This window comes from Strongylocentrotus purpuratus, unplaced genomic scaffold (genome assembly GCF_000002235.5).
Source record: "Strongylocentrotus purpuratus isolate Spur 01 unplaced genomic scaffold, Spur_5.0 spur5_scaffold_2, whole genome shotgun sequence".
Taxonomy (NCBI): Eukaryota; Metazoa; Echinodermata; class Echinoidea; order Camarodonta; family Strongylocentrotidae; genus Strongylocentrotus; species Strongylocentrotus purpuratus.
Window position 1 is genome coordinate 38,768,999 of NW_022145605.1, and position 24,097 is coordinate 38,793,095.

The 24,097-nt window shown below is 36.0% G+C and overlaps 1 protein-coding gene across 3 annotated transcripts in view; it reads left to right on the plus strand.

The window, feature by feature from the left end:
* Positions 1–24,097, plus strand: part of LOC587817 (LIM domain kinase 1) — a 44,999-nt gene that overhangs the window by 6,164 nt on the left and 14,738 nt on the right. Inside the window, exons 1-6 of one of the 3 annotated variants that reach the window (XM_030992387.1) lie at positions 264–650; positions 1,365–1,500; positions 13,059–13,168; positions 17,324–17,545; positions 19,269–19,362; positions 20,203–20,492. In XM_030992387.1, the coding sequence (XP_030848247.1) occupies positions 592–650; positions 1,365–1,500; positions 13,059–13,168; positions 17,324–17,545; positions 19,269–19,362; positions 20,203–20,492 (911 nt within the window). In that variant the 5' untranslated portion in view covers positions 264–591. Of the gene's footprint in view, positions 1–263; positions 651–1,364; positions 1,501–7,946; positions 8,397–13,058; positions 13,169–17,323; positions 17,546–19,268; positions 19,363–20,202; positions 20,493–24,097 lie in introns of those variants that run through there. The other 2 variants (XM_030992386.1, XM_030992388.1) reach the window with 2 other exon arrangements.

A 24,097-nucleotide genomic window follows, 5' to 3' on the forward strand; every position in this document is an offset into this window, starting at 1 on the left:
CGTAAAGTTATAACCTGCAGCCTGAAACCAAATTTATCTTGATCCATTCTGTCAATATTGTTATGACATAAAAGATGTGATGGATCTACGATAAAAGAAGCCCTATATCAACTTTAGTTTTGTTTGGTTAGTAAACTTGGTAGTCTGACCACTGTTGCAATACTTTACCTACATGTACATACATGTTCCGGTAAATGTACAGGTGTACATGTGTGCTATAATATGTGCACATGCAGATAAATAGCATACCAGAAAGCCCTGATTCGTCATTCTTCTTCTGCATCGTACAACATGAACAAGTTTATGCATATATGCTACGGACTTGTCTGTTAGAAACTATCAGTTTGAACTTGGAGATTGTCGTCTTCAAGAGGGAAAGAATGATCATTCTTCATAGTTTGGAAATGCGCTGGATCGGAAATGAACTGGATAGAATTTTTAGGAGAATTCATTCAAGATAATGTCTTGTGAGAAATGCAAACATTTATGTACTTGGAGACTTTGTATCATAGGCAATAGGAATATCAAATGGATTGTTGAGAAGATTTTGTCTCGAGATTATGACGACTATTTGGATGATATAGATTAACCATGGAAGCTGTTGGAACACTTGTGTCATGTCAATGTGGATTGTCGGCTGATATTGACAGGTTTGATAAAATGATATTATCTTAAAACTTAAAAGTCTCATCAACAGACCATATCAAATTCTCTGTCCCTGTGCTATAAATGGATCTTCAAATCAGTGTGAAAAATACCTTTCTGTTTGTGGAAGCTCTTCCAGGATTTTGTGTTGTATTTATAAGTGTGATTTACTCACAATAATATTTAATTATTTGTTTTTTACCAGAGCTCTTTTACTAGAGCTTAATCGCTCAACGCTCGTATGTAATTTGCTGCTCCAAATACTGTGACTGTACTTTGATATGGTCATTTATTACCAAAATTTATATCTCATAGATGTAGAAACACTAAATAGTACATGTAGACATATCTTGGTAAAACTAACTGAGAGTAATTATGCTGATTGCTGAACAATGCATATCTGTATAAAGTAGCCACTGTGCACATTACTAGTTATATAAAATAGCAATAATACCTGGCTATCAGCTTCAGCTATCAGCTTCAAACAACAAGTATCCAACCTGGGTTTTTAAATGGGTCCCATGGGACCCCTTAACCCTGCCACACCACACTATCTACTGGATCTTCATCACCACGATGGAGAGGTATGGCCTTCAAGGTATATTCAAGGTATATTATCATGTTAACATACCGCATTGTAAGTTATTGCTCAGTGCAAAAGTAAATGTAGGCTTTAATTTGTCTCAAACCTTCTTCTCTCTTCGTTACTTACATTGCAGTTGCAGCCAGTGCAAGCAGCGGCTATCGTCCTGGTACTTTGAGAGGGATAAGAAGCTCTACTGTCAGAAGGATTATTGGGCCCAGTTTGGAGAGTCTTGTCAGGGATGTGCTCAACTCATCGCTGGACCAGTTATGGTAAGGACTAACTTTGGTCTCACGGGGTCTCAATTGAGCCTCGCTCACGTACATACCAGTATACATGATATGATTAAAAGCACCTGTATGAAACTGCATAGGCTTTTTGGATTATTGGGCCCAGTTGGGAAAGTCTTGTCAAAGATGTGCTCGACTCATCGCTGGACCAGTAATGGTAAAGGCCAGCTCGGGCTATAAATTGGCCTGAGTTTGTGAAGGAAGTTTATACCTCGGTCCCTCCAATAAGACCAACACCAGACAGCCAACACACAGAACAAGAAAGTACATTATTATAGATGCTGTGATCTAGTGGATAAGTCACCCAACTGCAAATCACAAGGTACAGGGTTCGAATACCGCCGCAGCACTAATGTCCTTTGGCAAGACGTTAATCTTCATTTGCCACTCTCCGCCCAGGTGTTACATGGGTACCCGGTAGGATGTGAAAGTTAATGTGGTTTAGATGATGAAGTGTGCATAATACATAATATTTCTAAGGCGCCAAATCCACTTGACAATCAAATGCTCAAGGCGCAGCTTGTGCAAAAGATAAAGTACATGATAAATATATACAAAAGTGCAAGAGGAAAGGTAGTAGGTACAGACATGAAAGGTAATGGTAGTGCATTGCTGCTCATCGGACATGTGGCCCTGCATGCACTTTGCTCAAACACTCCATTATCCAATCGAACTCATTAATATTAAATGAGGATCTACATTTTATAGGACTTCATCATACAGATTTTGTCTTATTGTTTTACAATTCATATTTTCATATAGAAGTTTCTATGGCACCACCTTTTTTGTGTGTGTTCTTTTTGTTGTTAGTTTTATGCAGCAGACTTTGAAATGCAATTCACTGCTTTAAGGTGAACTTTGATTTGACTTTATGTTGTAAACATTCAACTAAATCACCGATCTGTGAACTTTGATTTCATTGTTAATTGATTTGGCTTTTCAGGGGTCCATTTTCTAACAGACATAAAATGAAATTGTCAAGCACCAGTTTATTGTGAAATATTGCTGTGATAATGATGTAGTTTCATGTACATGTATATATCACTCTAGATGTATGTCTAATATCAATATTTTAGGAACAGAAGTAAAAGTATATTAGTAAATGCCCCTCTGGCTAGCTCCAAACAGACAATGTGTACCGGTAAATAAAATGTAGATATATCAGACATATTTACAGATCTTGTATTCACCCAATTTTTTTCCCCTGTGACAATTTTTCACATTAAAATCTCAAAAACAGATATGATGTAACTCTGTACAGAGAACCACTTTCTTGAGCAATACAAACAAAACAGCAACAAAATCCATTAGTGTGCTTAAAAAAAAAAAAAAAAAGATCAACTTCTGAAAGGTGAGATCAAGTCAGTGAAGTGTTTTCCTCAAGTCCTTCTTCGAGCCAATTTTTGTATCAGATGTCTCAGCTTGGTCCCATCTGAGTACATTTAAGTACATTTGCTGTCATGCACTTCCATATTTCTTCACATTCTTCACCCTAATGGCCTGATTTTTTCAGCCTTTTTGTGTCCTTGTCTAGAAGCAAACTCCTAACAACCCCCCCCCCCCACCCATCCCTACCCATTCAGACCCATTCAGACATGGACAATTATTTATACGTTGTTTCATTAACTCTATATAAGAAATTTTTTCTGCTTTCTTTTATTGTGTGAATCATTACAAACCTAGTACAGGTACAGCGGAAAACGTAGGTTTGGTCTTCACGTTATACTGTATGAGAACTTGAGGAATCTTCACATTCCTCCCCAAACAATTGACCTTTTTTATGATGTTTCTTATATGTATCCTGTGCAAACGCCTCAATATAGCTGTAGGATCATTGTACACGATCCACAACATTTATTGTACAATTTTGTTTATCTAATATGGATCATTAATTGCAAAGCAGGATTGTAGTACTCAAGATCTTTTGTTTTACAAATTTCAATGTGCAACCTTCAGCAGTAATAATGGCATGCATGATGCATGAATATATCTTGTTGAGAGGGAATTTCAAACTTAGCCACATGTACAGTACCATATAAATCCCACAGCAAATGGGCCCATTACGACTGAAAGTTGTTTCACTTTCAGTGCTGAGTCACGTATGAAAGCTTGGTATTGAGCATAATTATATCTTCTGTTGATACTCTAGAGTCACAAGGGCATTAATTCACATACTAATACGTCTTTAATACACAGCTTATGCCCTTAACCTGTGAACAGACAATATCTTATGTTGAGAGCCACAGGACCGTATCACTCCTGGGTGGTGTTTCACAATGATCCTCAGTTGAACTTAAATCTCAAAGTTGGACTTAAAAGTTATGGAAAGCCGTTTAATAGCATCTGTAAAAAAAAAAATTGTAAAAGTTATTTTAAAAGACATAACATGTTGATTAAAATCATTCATATTTTCTATTATCAAGGAGATTTCATGTTCTTGATGTGGATAATTGATCAAATGTCTAAAATACTTGCATTTTTGCTTTTGAATATTTTATTTTAAGGCTACAAAGTCCAACTTAGAGTTAAGTTCCACTTAGGATCTTTGTGAAACACCCCCCCCCCCCCCTTGTAATTGAAATAATACAAGTCAACAAACTTCTGGGCTGGTATTCAATTCAATACTTAGCATAAGTAAGAAATTTACTAAGTAAATGGCTAAGTTAAGTAATTGACTTATCTCGTATTCAAATTGCATTTTAGACTTATACATACGTAAGACAAAATTTAAGTAAAATACTTACTGATAAGCATTGTGACGTCACACGGTCAATCAAAAGTAATGCGCAATTGATGCATTGCAATAAATGCGCGCTGATATAATTGTGCGCGGGATACAATACTGCGTAAGAAAACCATATGCCTGCCAATCAAGGCCACCAAATAATTGGCTTAAGTCTGGTATGCAGTTGGCTTAGATTGAAAGTAAAATACTTACACAAAAGTGTGAATTGAATACCAAAATTGGCTAAGTATTTTATGTAAGCCAAATACTAAGTAAAAAGCCTAAATTTTGTACTTAAGTATTGAATTGAATACGGGCCCTGGCTCATAGCAGACCACATGTATACAGTGGTGTAAACTGCATGATACTATGCACCTATGCAACACGGTGTACATGTACAGTGTATGTGCATTACCTGCCTCTTTTAATCAAAGCTTTTATGGAATTATATAATATATTCATAAAGGTAGTACTGAATATAGGAGGAAGACAAATACTGTAAGAGGTTTGAAGAAAAAAAAATATTTAAAAAGCATCCTCAATACTGCATTGTTTATTGTGTAAGATAATAAGATTCTAATACTGTTTTCATACTGGCAATATTTTGCTTAACCCTGTACTATAGGTCGGGTTAAGGGGGGGGGGGTTAGCCCCACCTATAGTCCGAGGTTAAGCTTATTCCACTTTCTGTTCAGACTCGTATTTACACAAAATGTGGTCTTGGTAGACAGGTGGTCTTTCTATACAGGCGGTCACTAAAGCAGGCTTGACTGTATTATGATACGATCAATTACCTAACTTTGTGTTATGGATTCTTAGTGTACTTCACCACTTAATTTCATCAAGAGTGCTTCACTCTCCACAGCACCTTCATACATCATTGAAGATGCGTGGAATATAAAGTGTGAAATGTCCAGGCTAGTTGCGTCGTGCTGTCTGAAAGTAATTATCAGCTCCAGTAAAATAAACTTGGTTACAGGGAATTATCTAGAGAGAGGAGATGCGATAGCTCTCAGTTGGTAGAGCAGTGGGCTCGTAATTTGGCGACCCGGGTTCGACACCAAGGCGATGCACTAGTGTCCTTTGGTAAGGCATTAATCCTCATTACCAGGTCCCTTGGAGAGGACCTAAAACCGACGGCCATATGGTTGCTTACTTACAAGCATTAATGCTTTCTTAGCAGTCAGGTGAAATAACCATCACCACAAATAAATCTACAGATTGAAGCTGCATGGCTGCATATTCTATAGGAGCTGCGATTTGTTACATCTAACCTTGTCGGATTATGGCTGATTTGGTAAATCACTTTTAGTTTCTGGTTTAGAGTTAGGGTTAGTGAGATGTTTATGAAAAATTATTTTTGAAATATTTCTGGGAATGGATCAGATTTCCAGGTTTTTTATATCATAATATAGAACACAAACTGATCAATTTGTTCAATATTTCATATTTGAATATATGATTTGAGCCCAGTGCAATCACATGAGAAGATTTTGAAGAGTATTTTTGACAGAATTTATGTGATTGTATAAAATGTACTGTAACTCTTCAAATACAACATTTAGTGTATGTTTCTGGACCATTAATACTCAAACATAATTATTCTGTCTCAGTCTCTAATGATGCATGCATGATATGATAGCTATAAAAATAGTAATTATTGACACTACATATTACCAGATTTAATACATCACCTGTTCAAGCCATTGAAATTGTGGAGGGGGAAACATTATCGAAACATGTTTGATATGCATACAGTACTATACTATAAAGCTCTTGATCTCATATTATAAACATGTACGTCAGAACTCATGATATATTTGATGAAGTCTGTTTATGGCATACATAAATCTGTCATAATCTCTTATATGACCCACATTCATGGCAGCTCGGCCTTGTCCCAAGAGGCATTAACATATCAGCGTCGTCACACTTCGTTTGTAAATATTGGTCCAGGATTTCCATATTACTGCCAAGCACTAACAAGTGCATATTATCACTCTATAGTGATAACTGACAGTGACAAGTCATTTTGTTCTAGGTTCTAGCTTACAGGTGTAACAACTTGTGCTTTTTAAATTAAAATATATTATGAAATGATATGGTGGTGGTAGATGTAATGTGATGATGATGATGATGATGGTTACCAATTCTAATGATAGAAGTAGTAGTAGTAGAAGTTATAATGACTATAATAATGGTAATGAGCATTAGAATAGTAGTAGTAATAATGCTGATAATATATTAATAATAATAATAATAATAATAATAATGATAATTATATAATAATAACAATAATGATAATAATGATAATGATATTAACAATAGTCATCATGGTCATCATAACCATCATCATAATAATCCAAGAAAAGAAGAGAAATGAATGAGAAGAAGAAGCATAAAAAACAAAACTCATGGCTTTAAACTAAGTAAAAGTCAAACAAACAAGCATCAGTCATGATCTGGAGTTGGTGCAATCCAAGTACTCTACACTTAAATAGTATTATTAGTATTATTGTTATTGTTGTTTCTGTGTACTATCCTTTGATATTATTATTATTTGGGATATACATGTACATGTACAGTACGTGAGTGAAGATGTGAAGACAGCTCTTGTGCTTTGAATAAAAGCCACTTTTATTTGAAATGCAGTTCTATTTCCAGAACTTGAGTCTTGAGATTAGCTTTAAATCCAAACACAACTCTTTTGCTGTTAGTAGAGGCCATATATCCTTTGAAAAAAACTTTCCATTCACCATAATTCAAATTAGCTTCAAATATGAACACAACTCTTTTGCTTAAAAACTTAAAAGCCAGTCTCTTTGGAAATACACTTTGTTTAATACCAAAACCCAAGATTAGCTTTAAATGAGACCACAGCGTTTGAATTCAGTATGAGCATGGACCCTGAGAGCACCCAGGGCTCCAGGCATCACCCTGACCTGACCCAAGTTATTACCCCCTCCTACGAGCAGGCAGCCCCTTTCTCTCTTCAGGCAGGAAGCAAGATGTGATTATTTATTCCGTTGAGGGCTTTTGAGAGGTGCAGGGTCCTGGCTGATAGGTTTTCTACACCAGGAGTTTTTATAGCCATCAGTGTGGGTTTCTTTGACAACTACTGTAGTTTGGTTTGTTAGAGAAGAAAATGAAGAATCCTAAATAGTTTTATTTATTTATCTTTATTTATTAGTTTTGTAAAAAGCTGGGTGTTGTCTGAAGGAATTCCTTCTGTTAATATTAAGCCAGGTGATACAAACGTGATTAAAAAACTTCATGTGATTTTGTTTGTTTGTATTGTATACATGTACATGTACTGTATATGAGGTGCGGCAGCATACATGAATGATACTATTAAACCATGTTCTTAAAGGACCTATCACATTATTACTAGTGCTGTAGTCAAACGTTTAACCGTCCGGTATCCGACCGTCCATGGCACTATCCGTTTTTGATTGGACGGTTTCATTTTCCCGTTTTTTTTGTAAATTTAAAAAAAAATATTTTATGGTGATATCCGTGATGTTACAACAAATTATGTTATGTTTGTCAAAGGAATTTGGATATCAGTACCCTGGCCTTAGATTTGACTGCCATAATCAGGACGCAGTGCATTTCAATTTAAAAACAATCCTACCGTGTACCCAGTTTACTCCTGGGTGGAGAGAGACAACTAGATACTAATGCCTGTGCTAAGATTTGAACCCTCACCCTTGTGACAGGGGATCAAGTGGCCAAACCACTATGCTCTCAGGATTTGGGTGACATTGTAAGATACTGGTGAAGGAGTCTACACAACCTTGGACTCTAAAGATCCAGGCATTTTGAAATTGCTCACGGATACGATTACATAGCTTTACACATTGATCTAAAAATACTCCCCCTTCGCAGGAGCAAAGCCCCCTACACACGTAAACACAGGACTATCAGGCTAATCATTCTTCAGCAGACATCACAGGAGTGAGTAACTGTGAAGTATGGGGGCTCGCTCTGCCCTGTTTCGTATCGTGGGATAAAACGCTGGATTTATAAACGTACAGGAAATACGTCCCCTAATTTGCTTGTTAGGCTAGTAGCGTAAAGTTTGCCTTTCTTTTTATGTGTTGTGAAAACCGCCATGTTTCTCATGTCTTGCTGTTATTTCTTCTGGAAACAGGTAAGAAGTTTGACAAATATATTCTAACTTTGAAAGTAATCTTTTAAAGTTATCACTTTTAGCATCTATAATATCTGAAACACAAGCTTTACGTGATGGATTTCTGGTTAGAAATATAGTTGTCTTTTCTCTTTGTTATTGTTGTTGTCTGAAAACTTCTTGTATTATCCCTTTAGTAAAGGAATTCAATTATATGAGTTTTTAGTATATACATACACTGTATATGCTAGAAAGTTCTCTTGGACATATATGCTGTACAGTGTATTATTCCCAAAAAATGTTACTCCGATCTATGTTTTCTGTTACAATTATTATTAAAAATTATATATTTTACATCATTTAACTAATGTGGTTAAAAAGGGATAATTAAAGAGGGAAAGAGTTGTGTACAACTTTAATTGTTTTTCAATTGATATGGATTATTGTAGGCCTTCTAGTGTAGGAAAAGGGGAAATTGTCTAATAATTTGGAGTTCATACGTCAGAACAAGGTGTAGCCTTTTTGGCCTTCACGCTGATGAGAGGGCCTACGATATACCACGCTTTTGAGTTTGATATATATATATGTATGGATATTTAATCAATTTTATCTTCAATTTTGTTTGGCAATTACAAATGATAATTATGTATCGGTATACATTTTTATCAAAATTAATACAATAATTTTAATTGTGTTATAGATAGAAAACAAAATCATAGTAACCATGAGTCCATGTATAACAAACAATTATCATGTACCGTACCTCAATCAAATCCAGAAAATTTGAAGCATTTTAATCTTCATGTCTAATGATACTGCAATTCTTTAAAACATGGATCACATTTGGAATTTTTGGATCACATTTGGATATCATAACATAACATCAAGGATCTGGTCTGTACACATTGCCCCTGTTTACATCGGCACCAATCAAATTCCAAGATTAATAACGGGTCCCATCATGTAACATCCTCAAAATTAATAAACTGAACTCCCTGTAAAATCAATATTGTGGAGCCCAGACTTTAGGCGTAATATTCATGTCATATGATTAGGGCATTCTTGATACATGTATTTCCATAATGACAAAGCAAGTAGCTTGTGCTTATTTTTTCCTCACAACATTACAAAGCACATTTATTGTGTGGAAGAGGATACACTAGTGGCAGTGATTCAGTATTAGTCTGCAAAAAACCTCACATCCTACAACACGTTTTGTCTACATGTGTGAAACAAACAAGCACAGGTCTACTCATGTGTCAATCATTGATCGGATACAATCACTCACTCATTGGAACTGATTCAATTTCCGGCCAGAGATCTATAGTTCAACTTCAATAGCATGCTAGTGTTATTGTGATGGTATTAATAGGCTGGAAACATACTTGTAAACTAATGAAAAAGAATTGTATGATTGATAGTATATATATATTTTGTCACACAAGTTTTAAATTCAAGAATGTTTACAGCATACATGAAGAAATATTTTAATCCTTTTTGAAAATTGGATTCAAGGGCCCAGGAGGGAGGAGGATGAGAGGGTTTGAAACCATCAATATGATGAGAAGCAGTACAGAGCAAAAGCTCATTAAACTTTACAAAGAAATGTCCTCCTCATACATTAGCATTTTAAAGGGAAATACCCTATTGTATTTTGATTAGAGTACAGTGCAGCTCTGCACTTGTTCATTGTATGTAAAAATGAAAGTATTGACTTTTCTTTGAACTGACATAAACTATTGCAATTGTGCAAACCACGTACAATGTGAAATAAACATCATTGTATGAAATAAGAAAACTTTACCAAGTACAGTAGTTTCAAGTGATTTAGATATGTTAATTGTGGAAAATCATCTTGGGTTTCTTGACAAAGTACCATGAGTCCATGATGTCTTCCATCTGGAATTGTAGATATTTCTTGTCAAGAATGAAAGCTCACAAGGAAGTTGTGCTTTTACTCTCTTGACCCTTATTTTCTCTCTGTTCTTCACCCCCCCCCCCCCATTCCCGAACCCCATTCAATTAATTCAATTCAACTCTCAACCTTTCTCCCTACCCTCCGTCCCTCCTCTCTATATCTCTTTTTTCTTTCTCTACCTTGGTCCCTCTTTTTCTCTCTATCGTGCTCCCTCTTTCTCTCTCTATCGTTCTCCCTCTTTCTCTCTCTTTCTGTCAGCATCTGTGAAGTAAGTAAATCAAGAATGAAAGCTCACAAGTTTAAGGAAGATGTGCTTTACTCTCTTGACCCTTATTTTCTCTCCGTTCTTCAAACCAACCCCCCCCCCCCCCATTCCCGAAACCAATTCAATTCAATTCAATTCAACTGTCAACCTTTCCCTCTACCCTCCCTCCTCTCTATATCTCTCTTTTCTCTCTCTATCTTGGTCCCTCTTTCTCTCTCTATCGTGCTCCCTCTTTCTCTCTCTTTCTAACAATCGGCATCTGTGAAGTAAGTAAATGTGTCTATGTGTCAATACTTGTATACTAGCTGCATTGTAAATTTTGAGAGCAGTAATTGGCTTTCTAATGAGGTCTGTAAAATGTCTTTCTATATCTATAGTATTTGAATATTGAGGATAGATCCACGTGATGTACATGTAGACCCCTCATTAAATCTGTCAGTTTTTTAAGGCCAAGGGGCAAGAAATTAATAATGTACACAAGCAATACAGTCTTCTTGTCTTGGCTATTTGGCGGCTTTCCTTGTGTACATGGTGTGGTTCATGAATTCACACATGGATAATATAATGGAGTTTTATTGGACAATCAACTTACCGGTACTTTTCAAGACCATCGAATGTACATACTAAAAAAGATCTCTAAAAATATCAGAATTATCAGTAAATTGCATTCTATTCTACCCAAAAAACATCTATTCATGCTACATGTATATTATTCACTTATACCAACTTCTTGCTTATACTTCCTTTTATTCATTATTGTAACATTACCTGGGCCAACGTTGGAAAAGGCAAATTAGAACCATTTCATAAATTGCAGAAAAAAGCCTTACGCATTTGTACAAAGTCACCTTATTTAGCACCATCTTGCTCCCTCTTTTATTAATTTAAAACACTTAATATTTATCATATGAATTTAAACTCGCAGTACTGATGTATTATGTCAAACATAAAATGGCCCCAGCCAATATAATTAATTAGTTTAACTTTAATAATGATTTTCATCAGTATTACACACGTTCAGTTTCCCAATTTCACCTTCCATTAACTTCTAATACGCAAATGTATGTATATTTCTTTTAAACATGTAGGACCAAAGATTTTTAATAATTTAAATACAATCATTCGTCCATGTTCAACAGCCTCCTCCTTCAAAGTCTTACTTAAAAGTCACTTTATTCATAAATATACTTCTTGATTTCCATATCTTTTTAATAAGTTGACCTCATATATGTACACTGTACATGTAATCTCTCTTTCTCCTTCCCTTCTCTTGGGTGTGTGTGTGTGTGTTGGATGTGTCCGCTTGTGATTATTATTAATGTTTTACTTATAATTTGTTCATTTTGTCAAAGGGGCACCAGTCCACAAGATCTTGATCTTTTTTGGTTGCCCCTAACGATATGTTAATTTTATACATGTATATGATGATGTCAATATATGTTTGATTGCATTCTACTATTTTCTTTTATATCGTTGAATAAAGATGAATTGAATTGTAATGGTTTTACAAGAACCGAGGGATACATCTCTGATCTGCAGAAAGTTAATATTTTCTGATGTTCATGTTTAATTTACAAGGTGATGATATTAATGATTAACTGTGTTTGTAACAGATCATAAATGTACATGTAGGTATTTATGAGCCTTGAATTTGAATTCATCAGTTTTGGGCATGGTTACTGACTTGTCACCAGGGGGAAGGGGGAGAGAGAGAGGGAGGGAGAGAGAGAGGGAGGGAGAGAGAAAGAGAGAGGGGAGAGAGAGGGGGAGAGAGAGGGAGAGAGAGAGAGAGAGAGAGAGAAAGGGAGAGAGAGAGAGAGAGAGAGAGAGAGAGAGAGAAAGGGAATCTGAGACAGGAAGACAGAGAGACAAACAGAAAGACACATGTATACAAGATAAAAATGGATGGAATATAGATGATTTTGATAATGATTACCGGTATGTGCAGCTTAATATGCACACATGATATCATGATTTTGTGTCTTTAAACTTATGCTATGTCAGAAAACCTTATCTTTGGTATTAAACAACATATACAATGAGCATTTAATAAAACTATTATCACAACACGTGTCTTTAAACCAGGCCTGCTTTAAACTAATGCTATCTCAGAAAACCTCATCTTCTGGTAAGAACATATGAAAAGAGTATTTCATAAAAATATTACCACAACAATGTTGTCCTGTTGTGTCTTTAAACCAGGCCTGATTTAAACTTATGTTATGTCAGAAAACCTCATCTATTGCTATTGAACAACATATGAAAAGAGCACTTAATAAAACTGTTATCACAACAATGTTTTTATGTTGTGTCTTTAAACCAGGCCTGATTTAAACTAATGCTATGTCAGAAAACCTCATCTTTTGGTAACAACAACATATGAAAAGAGCACTTAATAAAACTATTATCGCTTTGATCAGTTGTAAATTAGATATAGCGCTATAAAAGAAACAATTTATTATTATTATCACATGATTTTTTTTCCTTATTTTCACTCCAGGTGGCTGGTGAGCACAAGTTCCATCCGGACTGCTTTGTATGCTCTAAATGCCAAGCCTACATTGGAGATGGAGACAGCTATGCCCTGGTGGAAAGATCTAAACTATACTGGTAAATTTCATGATTATCTTATTGTATCATATCAAAATAGGCCGTAACAAAGGAAATGATTTGATTTTGTATCACTTTATTATCAATCTTCAATAAAGGAACATGGTATAAACATTAAAGAATTGCACAGTCACAGACATATAATAAGAGTAGTCCAGGTCATGGCTCATAACTGCCAAAGCAGGGCATACAATACAAAACATATAAGACATAAAGATGTTATAAAACATGAGTGCCGAGATCTTTAACAGTAGTTGTGTTCATGCCAAATTGTTTCTTTTCAGATTAAGAAAAATACACAATTTATAATTAACTTTACTCAATTAATGTATACAAATGCTTAATCGTTTTGGAGGAATAGAGGGCTCACGTGATGCAACAAAATATGACATGTTCAGTGGCATGTATTCAGCCCACGGTTGCACCACGATAGCCCTCTTTATTACTTATAAGCACTATTACTTTTGTTATTATTATAATTATTATTAGCTTTATTATTATCATCGTTATTATAATTATTATCTTTATTTTTATTATAATTATTATCTTTATTTTTATTATAATTATTATCATTATTATTATGATCATCATTATCATCGTCATTTTAATTATCATTATCATTATTATTGTGTTTATTTTTATTATTATCATTGTTGTCATTATTATTATTATTATTAATATTATTACTATTATTACCATTTTGAATAATATCGTTATTATTATTATTAATATTATTAATAATATTATTATTCATTATTATCATTTAGTGTCCAGTTATTACAGATTTTTACAGTCTTGCCATGAGGGCTCACCCTTTGCGCAATAAATTGCAAAGGACGACACAAGGGCCATTTTACTGAGTTTGTCCAGAAATTGCTTTGTATTCCGTTTATGCAAGTAGCCCAGCATCTAATAGTCTGTGGGTATTGCTTGATGAAATGAACCCACGAGAACCGACTTCTATTGCCAAAAGTTCTACCTCATAGCCACTGTCTTCAATGTCTCTGACGAGGGACGAGTATTTATCAACTTTATATTGATGGGCCTTATCGATTCTAAGTTCAAATGGGACTGTCAGCTCAATGATCATGATTTTTTTACTTTTTTCATCGTAGATACAAAGGTCAGGTCTCAGGTTTGTTTGGGTACAAGACAATGGGATTGTTGAGACGGGAGTAGCCGATTAAATAGGGAATATCATGAAGGATTTTTGTATCGGGCGAAGTACTTTCTGTGATGAATTCTACAAAGCATTTTAGTACATTGTTATGGCGCCAGGTGTATCGCCCTTGAGATAGAAATAGTGAACAGCAATTAAGAACATGGTTCAGTGTCTCAACACAATCGCAGTGCCTGCATTTGTTTGTTGCAGATTTGCCCCATCTCAGTAAATTTGCCCTTGTGTTTACAGAATCGGTAACAGCATTTACGAGAAATTTAAGGACTTTCACTGGCAAATTATACATGATGCTCTTCCAAATCGTACAGTTACTTTCTAGCGATAGAAGATCTAGAAATTTCCCTTGAACTACATGTACTAACTCTTTAGCATGTGTATGCCAAATGGTAGAGACTTCGTGAGTTAGGATTTTTTTTGCCTCTCTTTTCTTTTCCTTGAGTGTTGGATGCCCTTCAACAGATGAGTAAACCTCATTACTTTTTACAATCGTGGATTTTTTCCTCACCCATTTCGACTCACGTTGCAATTGAGAGTCTAAACAATGATTCACCAAATCGTCCCCGTTCACCCTCATGGATATGTGAGAAAGAGTATGGCATTGGTTGTACAAATCGGAAATGGACGGGATGTCTAATCCATTTTGCATATGAATGAATGCTAAGGTTCCTGGTCTTGCTAGACCACACCATTTCTTTACAAAGCGATTTGAAAGCATATCTAACGATTTACAATGAGTATGTCATATCATTCACTGTCGGGTCAAATCTCAATGATGGCAATAAAGTAACGTGAATATACCTTTAGTTTGTACTCATTACGAACGAGAGAGGTATCAATATTCTTCAAACATTTTATTATTTTGCTAGAGAGATATTCATGAATGTCTGAAGAAGTAAGGTTCTTGGTAATAACAGCCCGAGATATTTATGTACTTCATTACCGACTGAGGATATTTGGTCATCACCAACTGAAAATGTAACATCACTGAATCTACCAGATGAGAAGGACAATGATCGACACTTGGACGGTTTGAGACGGAGATCCATCGATTTAATATGTTGGTCAATCTCATTCATTAATCTTTGGTGAGATCGCTTGTTACCGGTGATCAAACAGAAATCGTCCGCAAAAGGTGCGGTTATAATGCGTTCTCCATCCAAATCGTATCCAAATGTCGAATTGACCTTCAAAAACTGATCGGATCAAAACATAGTATAAACACTATTAATGGAGACAGGGGGTCCCCTTGGAAAATACCCCTTTGGAATTGAAATTCAATAGAGACCCATTCTTTTGTTCGAACTTGACCTGACAACGAACTGTACAGGTTCCTAATATAACATTGAATCAAAGGTGGAAAATCATGTCTTTGTAGGGTAAAATGGATTAGCTTGTGATTAACCAACCCAAAAGCGTCAGCCAAGTCAAACCATGTAACATGAATGGATCGATTTTTTCTCTTTGCATGGGAAAGTACTTCATGCATAACCACGTTGTGTTCAGTACAACCACTTATTCCTTTTAAGAAGGCTTTTTGCAATGTATTGTCAATGAGATCATTATCTAGCATAAAATGTTCAAATCGTTCAGCCAGTATCTGATTGTATATATCTTTTACCAAACATGACTAAAACTATGGAGAAAATGAACCTTGAGAAGTGCACTGTACGAAACAAATGGTCATTTTAAAAAAACTTAATTTCTGTGGTTTTTTTCACTATTTGGCTATAAAAAAAAAGTTTTGAAGTTGAATTTATTCTTTCTTGTAATTTTTAAATTCTAGTATTCAATAGACAGTAAATCTGTATAAAAGCTTCTGATTCATTACCAATGAGTTTAAATTGATGAATAACAAAGAACAAAGTACTACGTAATGATTTGACTGTCACACTTGATGCAGTAGTTCCACAGCTTCCACTGTTCTTGTCTGTGATATGTTTTTTAAGCAAACAACGTGATTTGGCAGATTATTTTTAACCATTATCATCATCTCGTACACTCACCTTTAATTGTTTGCATTACCACAGAATTCTATGGTGTATTGTGCAGTCTTTCCATTGTCATAACCTTGTACAGGGCAGTGACAATAACATTTTGATGTGCTGTTCTATTTTCCCCCGCTTGAATAAATTGGTTATGACCCCGATTCTATGAGGGGAATATTATGTAGTGACACTGTAGCTGTCTTGATAAAGGAATGAATCTAGATGTACATGTGTGTATTAAAATGTACATCTGTATACAGTATGAGGAAGTAAGGAATTGCATTTTTTTCACCCATTTTTGGACAGGTCATTTTTTCTGAAATGCAAAATATTCAGACCTGTGTTTTTTGGTGTTATAAATATAAAGGTGTATTTTAAAAACAATGTAATGTAATGAAAAGACAGGATGTGATTAATATAAGTAATGATATGACATATTTTAGAATACCAGTATGTTCATTGAATCTGTCACCCCCTATATTTTTGAAGCACATCATTTTTTAATCAAAAAATATTTGTTGCATTTTGGGGAGTAAAACATGTTGGTTTGGACCTCTATTCATCCATCTTTTAAATATTACATTTTGAAAAGTTATGTACACGATTTTTATTGGATTTTTTAAGGAAACGCATTGTAAATGCTTTTTAATAATGTATATCATTACCACTTCTAAAATTAGTATTTCATAATCTTAACTTAAAACAAAAACAAAAACAAACACATACCATATATACACTTGTATTTACATGCTAGGCCTGCAATTGATGACTTTTCTTCTAAGTGTATGTATATCCTAGAACACATACCATATTCAAGGGCAACTCTAGTCAGTTCTGCTCCATCAAGTTTGGGCAGAAGTCATTTTGAAGGATCCACAACAAATTCTGAAAGTGATGTTTATATTAACCATTGGGCTAGATATTAGTTTTTGTGATGATAGTTTCTTTGTATCCAAATTGAATTCAAATTTGATGATGTCTTGTACACAGTGGCCCATGCTACAAGAAGGTTGTTGTCCTACAGACGGAGAAGAGTAGTCCTAAGAAGAAGAAGAAGAAGCAAGCACACACCGTTCAGCTGATTAACATACCACCAACACCAGAGGGACAGAAGAGGTTCTCTCTGTCGCTGGAAGAGAAACAGGCCAAGGAATCAAGCTCCAGTGAAGATGTACCGGTAGCTGCTCAGGGCAAGAGCATCTGTATATCAGAGTGAGTATGAAGAAGAGGAAAGGGAGAGGGAGAGCTGAGAGGGTGTGGTGGGGGGGGGGGGTAGAGATAAATGGGAAAAGAGGGAGGTGTAGGATGGAGGGAAGGAGAGAGAGAGGGGGAGAGAGAGAAAGGGAGAGATGGAGAGAGAGGGAGGGATAGGGTGAAGAGACAGAGAAAGAGTGATATAGAGATGGGGAAGGGAACTGAAAGTAACAGGACAGAAAGTACAAGGAAGTGGTGAGACGGAGATGGAGCAAGAGAGAGAGAAGGGAGGGGGAATTAGTCAGAGAAAGAGTGTGTGAGAGGATGAGAGAGAGAGAGAGTGAGAGAGAGAGAAGGAAGGAAACATGGAGAAAGGGGAGTTGGGGGAGGGGAATTGGATAAGAGAAAAAGATGCCAATAAGGAATAAGAAAGGAAAGCAGGAATTGCATGAGGAAATTTATATTTTATTTTTTATTGTGTACTTTGGAATTAACAATGGAGAAAAAAAACGACCATAGAAAAGGCTCAAGATTTTTACCTCTTCTTTGTATTTAAAATCGAATGACAGTTTTATGAATGTTATCCCTGCAATATTGAATTACATTTATAGATAGACAATTTGCAATTCTCTGTAATTAGTAAAAGTCACTAATATGACCTTCAAATGTCAATCACACTATAGACAAAGAATAATTGTCCATTTCATCACCTTGCGTGACAGATAATGAACCCTACCAGGTGGGTTGCCTTTCCCTTCTAACCTAATAAATAGCCTCCTGTATTGCCTCGTACAGAAGGCGTGCTCTCCGATTCCTCTCGTCATTTCACCAATCTCTTCAATAATGAATCCTAATTAAATTTCCTCTCCAATGTCTTGGTTAATGCCCCGGGATCTCTAGCAGGTCTCTCTAGGCCTGTTATCATCAGCTCGAGATTGCCAAATATCCCGCTATTTGAACTATCCCGATCGCAAATTATCCAGTTAATTTGCGTCTTCAGCAGCACGAAGTTGCAATTAGCGGGATATTTGGTCGAGTTAATCATCCCAAGATATCTTGGGCAAGTTTGCATATATCCCGCCATTTTTCTGGTGCGTCCTCACCAACCCGATGACTCGCACTATATGCGCGAACGCTGAGCTAATTTCTCGAGCTCGAGTTTCAAGTTTCGAGGTCAAGTCTTGAACTAATGAAGACGCGATTTGTAACTTCAGGATTATTTCCCAAATCAGAAATAGCGGGCTTTTTGGCAATCTCGAGTTGATGAAGACAGGCCTTCTTGCAATATCTTAAGGGGACGGTCATACGCTTCTTGGGTGATAAGGTAGTTGAGGTAAATGATTCTTGTGTCCATTCATTTTTAAAGATACATTGTCCTTTATATGCAATGATGTAGACATTTAATAAAAGTTACACAATCAGAGTTCGATTTCATTGTATTTCTTATTTGATTTCTCACTAGAAATAGCTACTTTATTCCTGAAAGACATTAATTTCAATCATGTTGTTGTTACACTCACTCAGCATTTTAAAGACTCATTCCAGTGTAATTGTATTTTTTTAATTTTTTTTTGGGGGGGGGGTGGGGGGATTGTTTACATCAAATTTTTGATGAGTTTCCTGATTCCTGGTCACTTGCTGTGCCCTTTATCTGTGTATGTTTTTGTCCATCCCAAACATAGAAAGAGGAAGCGATTTCATTTGATTTGACAACCTTGTTATTCATTCCCCCTATGTGCAGTTTGGAGACTACACCTGAGACGGTATCTCTTCAAGTAGGAGATAGGATTCTGGAGGTTAACGGTACACCTGTCACTGATCATAACATATCAGAGGTAACAGCAATTAACATACACTGTACTACTAGTCTAGCTATCTACATGTATTTAGTATTTATTTTTTATTTTTTATATATTCATTGCAACAAAAATAATAATAATAATGATCTGGATTTATTTAGGTCTTATTTAGTGCTCTAAGTATTCCAAATCTGTTTTCTAGATTCCTTTGATTTTAGTTGATAAAAAGAAAGACACATGTCAATTGTAAACAGCTGTTCATATTTTAACGAAGCAATTAGCAAAAGATGAGAGGTGACAAATAGTGGTGTGGTTACAGATACAGTAGTAAATTGGTCATAAAGTGGTTTGATTCGAGTGAACTGATTTTTAACATATGACCAGGATCAGAATGCTTGCAGGTGCTAATTATTGTAGCACTTGTAGTTTGTTATCATTATTTATTTATTTAAAGGGATACACTACACAACATACGGAAGGCATTTAAATTCATCTAAAAAACAAAACTCTGATATCCCTTCAGTCTGACCCTGCAGTAGGAATACTACCCAGGGAATGGAGATGGAACTTATTGCGTAAATATACAGTCAAACCTGTCTACAGCGATCGCCCAAGGGAAACACATGAAGTGGTCTTTGTAGACAGGTTCCTTTATTACATGTTTCATTAAGAAACTATTTTCAAGAGAAACAATAAATGTGCTTGTTGTAGACAGGTGGTCTTTGTAGACAGGTGATCACTAAAGCAAGTTTGACTGTAGATGGATCCGATGACCGGGTTATACAAAGTGCTTTGAGATGGTATTGTAAGTGCTATGCACATCCACAATTATTATTCTTATTTTATACTTCTGTTTTCTTGTCAACTAATGTATAGATTGACAGAATACTGAGTCAAAGGACATCCCAGCTTCGCATCACCGTAGAACACGGCCCATCTTCCAACCCCGTCCCCGACGTCTGCGGGATCTTCAGTAGTCGGTCCAGCAGCGAAGAGAGCAACTCCCCATCCTCCTCCAACGAGCCGGAGTTTCCTTCAATCAACAACAACGTTCAAGCATCACTCTCCGACTGTTCACCGTCGTCGGGCGAGAGAGGGCGTCTTGGTGTGTTCAACTACGAGAGGAGACATATGAAGCTAGATAGGCATGGCTCAGCTCCCAAAGTGTAAGTACTGTAAAACCTGCTTTAGTAACCACCTGTACAGAAAGACCACCTGACTATAAAGACCATACTTTCTGTTTCCCTCGAATAGTGTTTCTCTTTGAAACATGTACCAAAAGAGAGAAAGGGCGTCTAGGTGTGTTCAACTACCAGAGGAGATATGAAGCTAGATAGACATGCCTCGGCTCCCAAAGTGTAAGTATTGTAAAGCCTGCTTTAAATAGCAGCCACCTGTATGGAAAGACCACCTGTCTTTAAAGACCATACTTTCTGTTTCCCTTGAATAGTGTTTCTCTTTGAAACATATACCAGAAGAGCAGGTACTTAAAGACCCCCTGCCTGAAATGACTGCTTTCCTTGTCTACCTTGAGTTGCCTTTATATATAATTTCATCGTTTTTAATTCCTGAAAGTGATTTGAAATGATAAAATGATAAAACTGTTATGAAGGATTCAATATGTACTGAATGTTTTTGTCATTACACCACTCAGGGAATGTACATGTACATGTAGCTGGTTTTTAAGTGATATACATGTATGGTTTGATGGTTTGTTTTACCTGACTCAGTGCTAAGAAAGCATGTGTGTGCTTGTAAGTGAGCAACCAGGGGACCGACGACTTTAAGTCCTCTCCGAGGGACTAGGTAATGAGGATTAATGCCTTACGAAAGGGCACTAGCGCATCGACTTTACTTGGTTTAGAACCCGGGACCTCCTGGTAATGAGACCGCTGCTCTACCAATAAGCCATCACGTCTCTCCTTCAATTTTGATTTTGACTTGGACTCGCAGTGACCTATGATCAGTATGGGTTGGAGCCATACCAGCCATCATTGTGAATCATACGTGCAGCATGGCAGTGATGTCAGTACACAGATCTCGGATTATCAACAGGAACTTGGCCAAAACAAGCAACCGGAAAGGAAGTTCGTGGGTTGAGGGTTTATATACACTAATGGGAAGTAGCGGATGAGAGATTAGTTTCGGATCAATTCCTGGTATATATATATCTCATCTTTAGATAGATACGTGATTGATGACTTGTAACTTCATATGTTTTTTTATCCGCCGTGTTAGTGCTTGGTCACACCCTCCTTGAAAGTTTTGTTTGTTTTTGTAGGAAACATTTGGAAACATTTGGATAACATACGTGTACCTGTAGTCATTGTTTATGTTGAAATATATACATTCATGATCAGAAATGTTGACTCACAATTTTTCAATGGAATCATCACAAAACATACCAGAGAAAATAGTTCTCTCTCTCTCTCTCTCTCTCTTCCTTCCTCTCTCTGTTTCTCGTTGTGTGTGTGTGTGTGTATGTGTGTCTATCTCTCTCTCTTCTCTTTCTTTCTCTTTCACTTTCTTCATCTCTCCCTTTCACTTTCACTTTTCACTTTTTGTCTTTCTTTACTATGTATTCACATGAAGAAAATGTATGAGCCATCTATTGTGAAAGCCTTCAATCATCGTCTTCATGTTTTATAGAACAATCAATCATTAGATAGTTGAAAGTTACCTGATTATGATAACAAGTATTTTTAGTAATTTCAAGAGATCTCTTTGGGATTTTCAAGCATAATAAAAAAGACTTCTTTTCAAACTATCTTGTTTTCTTTAAATATTAAAGTAAAGGCAAAACCGGTCTTTTCAGGCTTCTTTGTACTTCATGTCACATCACTTTTGCTCTGCTATACTTTATTTCCTTTCACATCAGTTGCTCATCGCTGCATAGCCATATCGAGGGGTCAGTGACACAAAGACGTAACTCCATCATGGCCATTTTGAGAAAAAGTGGTTTATGTGTCACTGAGCACTTGGGCCTTAAGGAGTTCAGTCTATGTTTCACTAGCCATTGACTTCAATGGGGTGTTGGGTGGAGTGAAGTCTTTGTGTTTCCTGGAAAGCCCACATTTTTCTGAACATTTTGATATCAAATACTCATTTTGGCAAAATATGGAGTTACGTCTTTGTGTCACTGAACCCTCGATATAGTCGTTTGGTTTCTCTAGGACTTGAGTCATTTCAATTTCCCTTGCTTTCCGGACACCCATGTGACCAGTAAGCTGGCTTTGAAAGTAAAGCTTTCTGCACAGATGTTTTTACTTCCTCTACAAGGTACGAGGAAATGTCACCCAGATTGAGTTTGGAAATACCCTCTTTAATTTTCCTGTCTTTTATTGATCGTGATGTCGAGAATCCCAACTTATACAGGCTTAGTTTTCAAGCTTACATGCACATGTACATGCAGCTGAAAGGATAAATCACATGGTCTAAGTGAGGCAGAAGGGGGGTTAGGTGATATGGTTTAAAGTTAATCTTAAGTCCTTTGGTAAACTTTCTCATGGTAATTTTTCTCAGAATCAAACCTTAAACTGAATGTTATTGATGACTCATGAATGATATCTGCCAGAAAATTTTCTGAGAAATTATCTAATCGCTTGATGTATTAAATGAGCAAAGAAGGAAGTGAAAGTTGAGCTACTGCAGTAGTCCCTACCCTGGAGCTCACCATATGGTCTCATTTGATTAAATGCAATTTGAGCAAATTTCTCTTAATAGTCGTTTGCTAACAGTTTCCCTGTTCTAGCAATCTTTCTACATGTACTGCCTGATGAGCACTTCATAATCTATTTTTAATAGAAGCACATTTTTCTTGAAATATAATTCCATTTCCCATACCTACCAGCCTTCCATACTGACAATAAGGAATCTCTTCAGGTAATATAATGAATTATGGATTTTGTTTTATTTGTATATTTCTTTATTTATTCATTCATGGTATAATACAAATTAAAGCATCCAATTCCTGAATTGTTCACATTTTACAAGCAAATAAAATAATCCATAGAATACAATTTTTCAAATCATACAAATGCCATGGTCAATAAATGATAATCAGGGAACATAACCACTGTGGTTTAAATAATTCAACAACAAAAATTTATAGGACAAACATCTGAAATCATAAAACATAATTCCATGGAGAGCATTAACTGCATTTTAGATCAGTCATATGGTATTGATAATATTGTTAAACCACTTATTAAAATTTACTAAAGGTTGTTTGTTTTTATAAAAGGAGAGGAGCCTAGGGTGCATAAGATATGTTTGAAGGCCCAAGTTGTGAATCATTCCTCCAAGTTAGGAATGGTGGAGAGCTATTATTACCTGGGGGTAGTTCACAAGGACTAAGATCGACTTTAAGTTTGACTTAACTATGGCAGGCCATTAACCCTTACTGTACTGGGGGGAGGGGGGGGCCTTGGAGGCCCCCCCCCCCCTCAACATTTTTGGAGATTGCGCCGCAACCACTTGGAATTTTGAATTGTCGTTTCAGGACTTTTTTCCCTCGAGTATTACCCACATTTTGATACCATTTTCGTCAAAATCGGATATACCTGTAAGGTGTTACATAACAATTAGTATGCGCATGTCATGAAAAATATGCTATAATTGCATATGTGACCCCGCACCACAAAACAAACAAAAAGTCGCAAAAAAATTATTTTCCTGATTTCATCTGATTATGAAAGAAGAAGTTCTCATTAAAATGGTATATTACTTGTCCAAATTGAAGCTTCCTAACCCTTTCAATTTAGTGAATGAA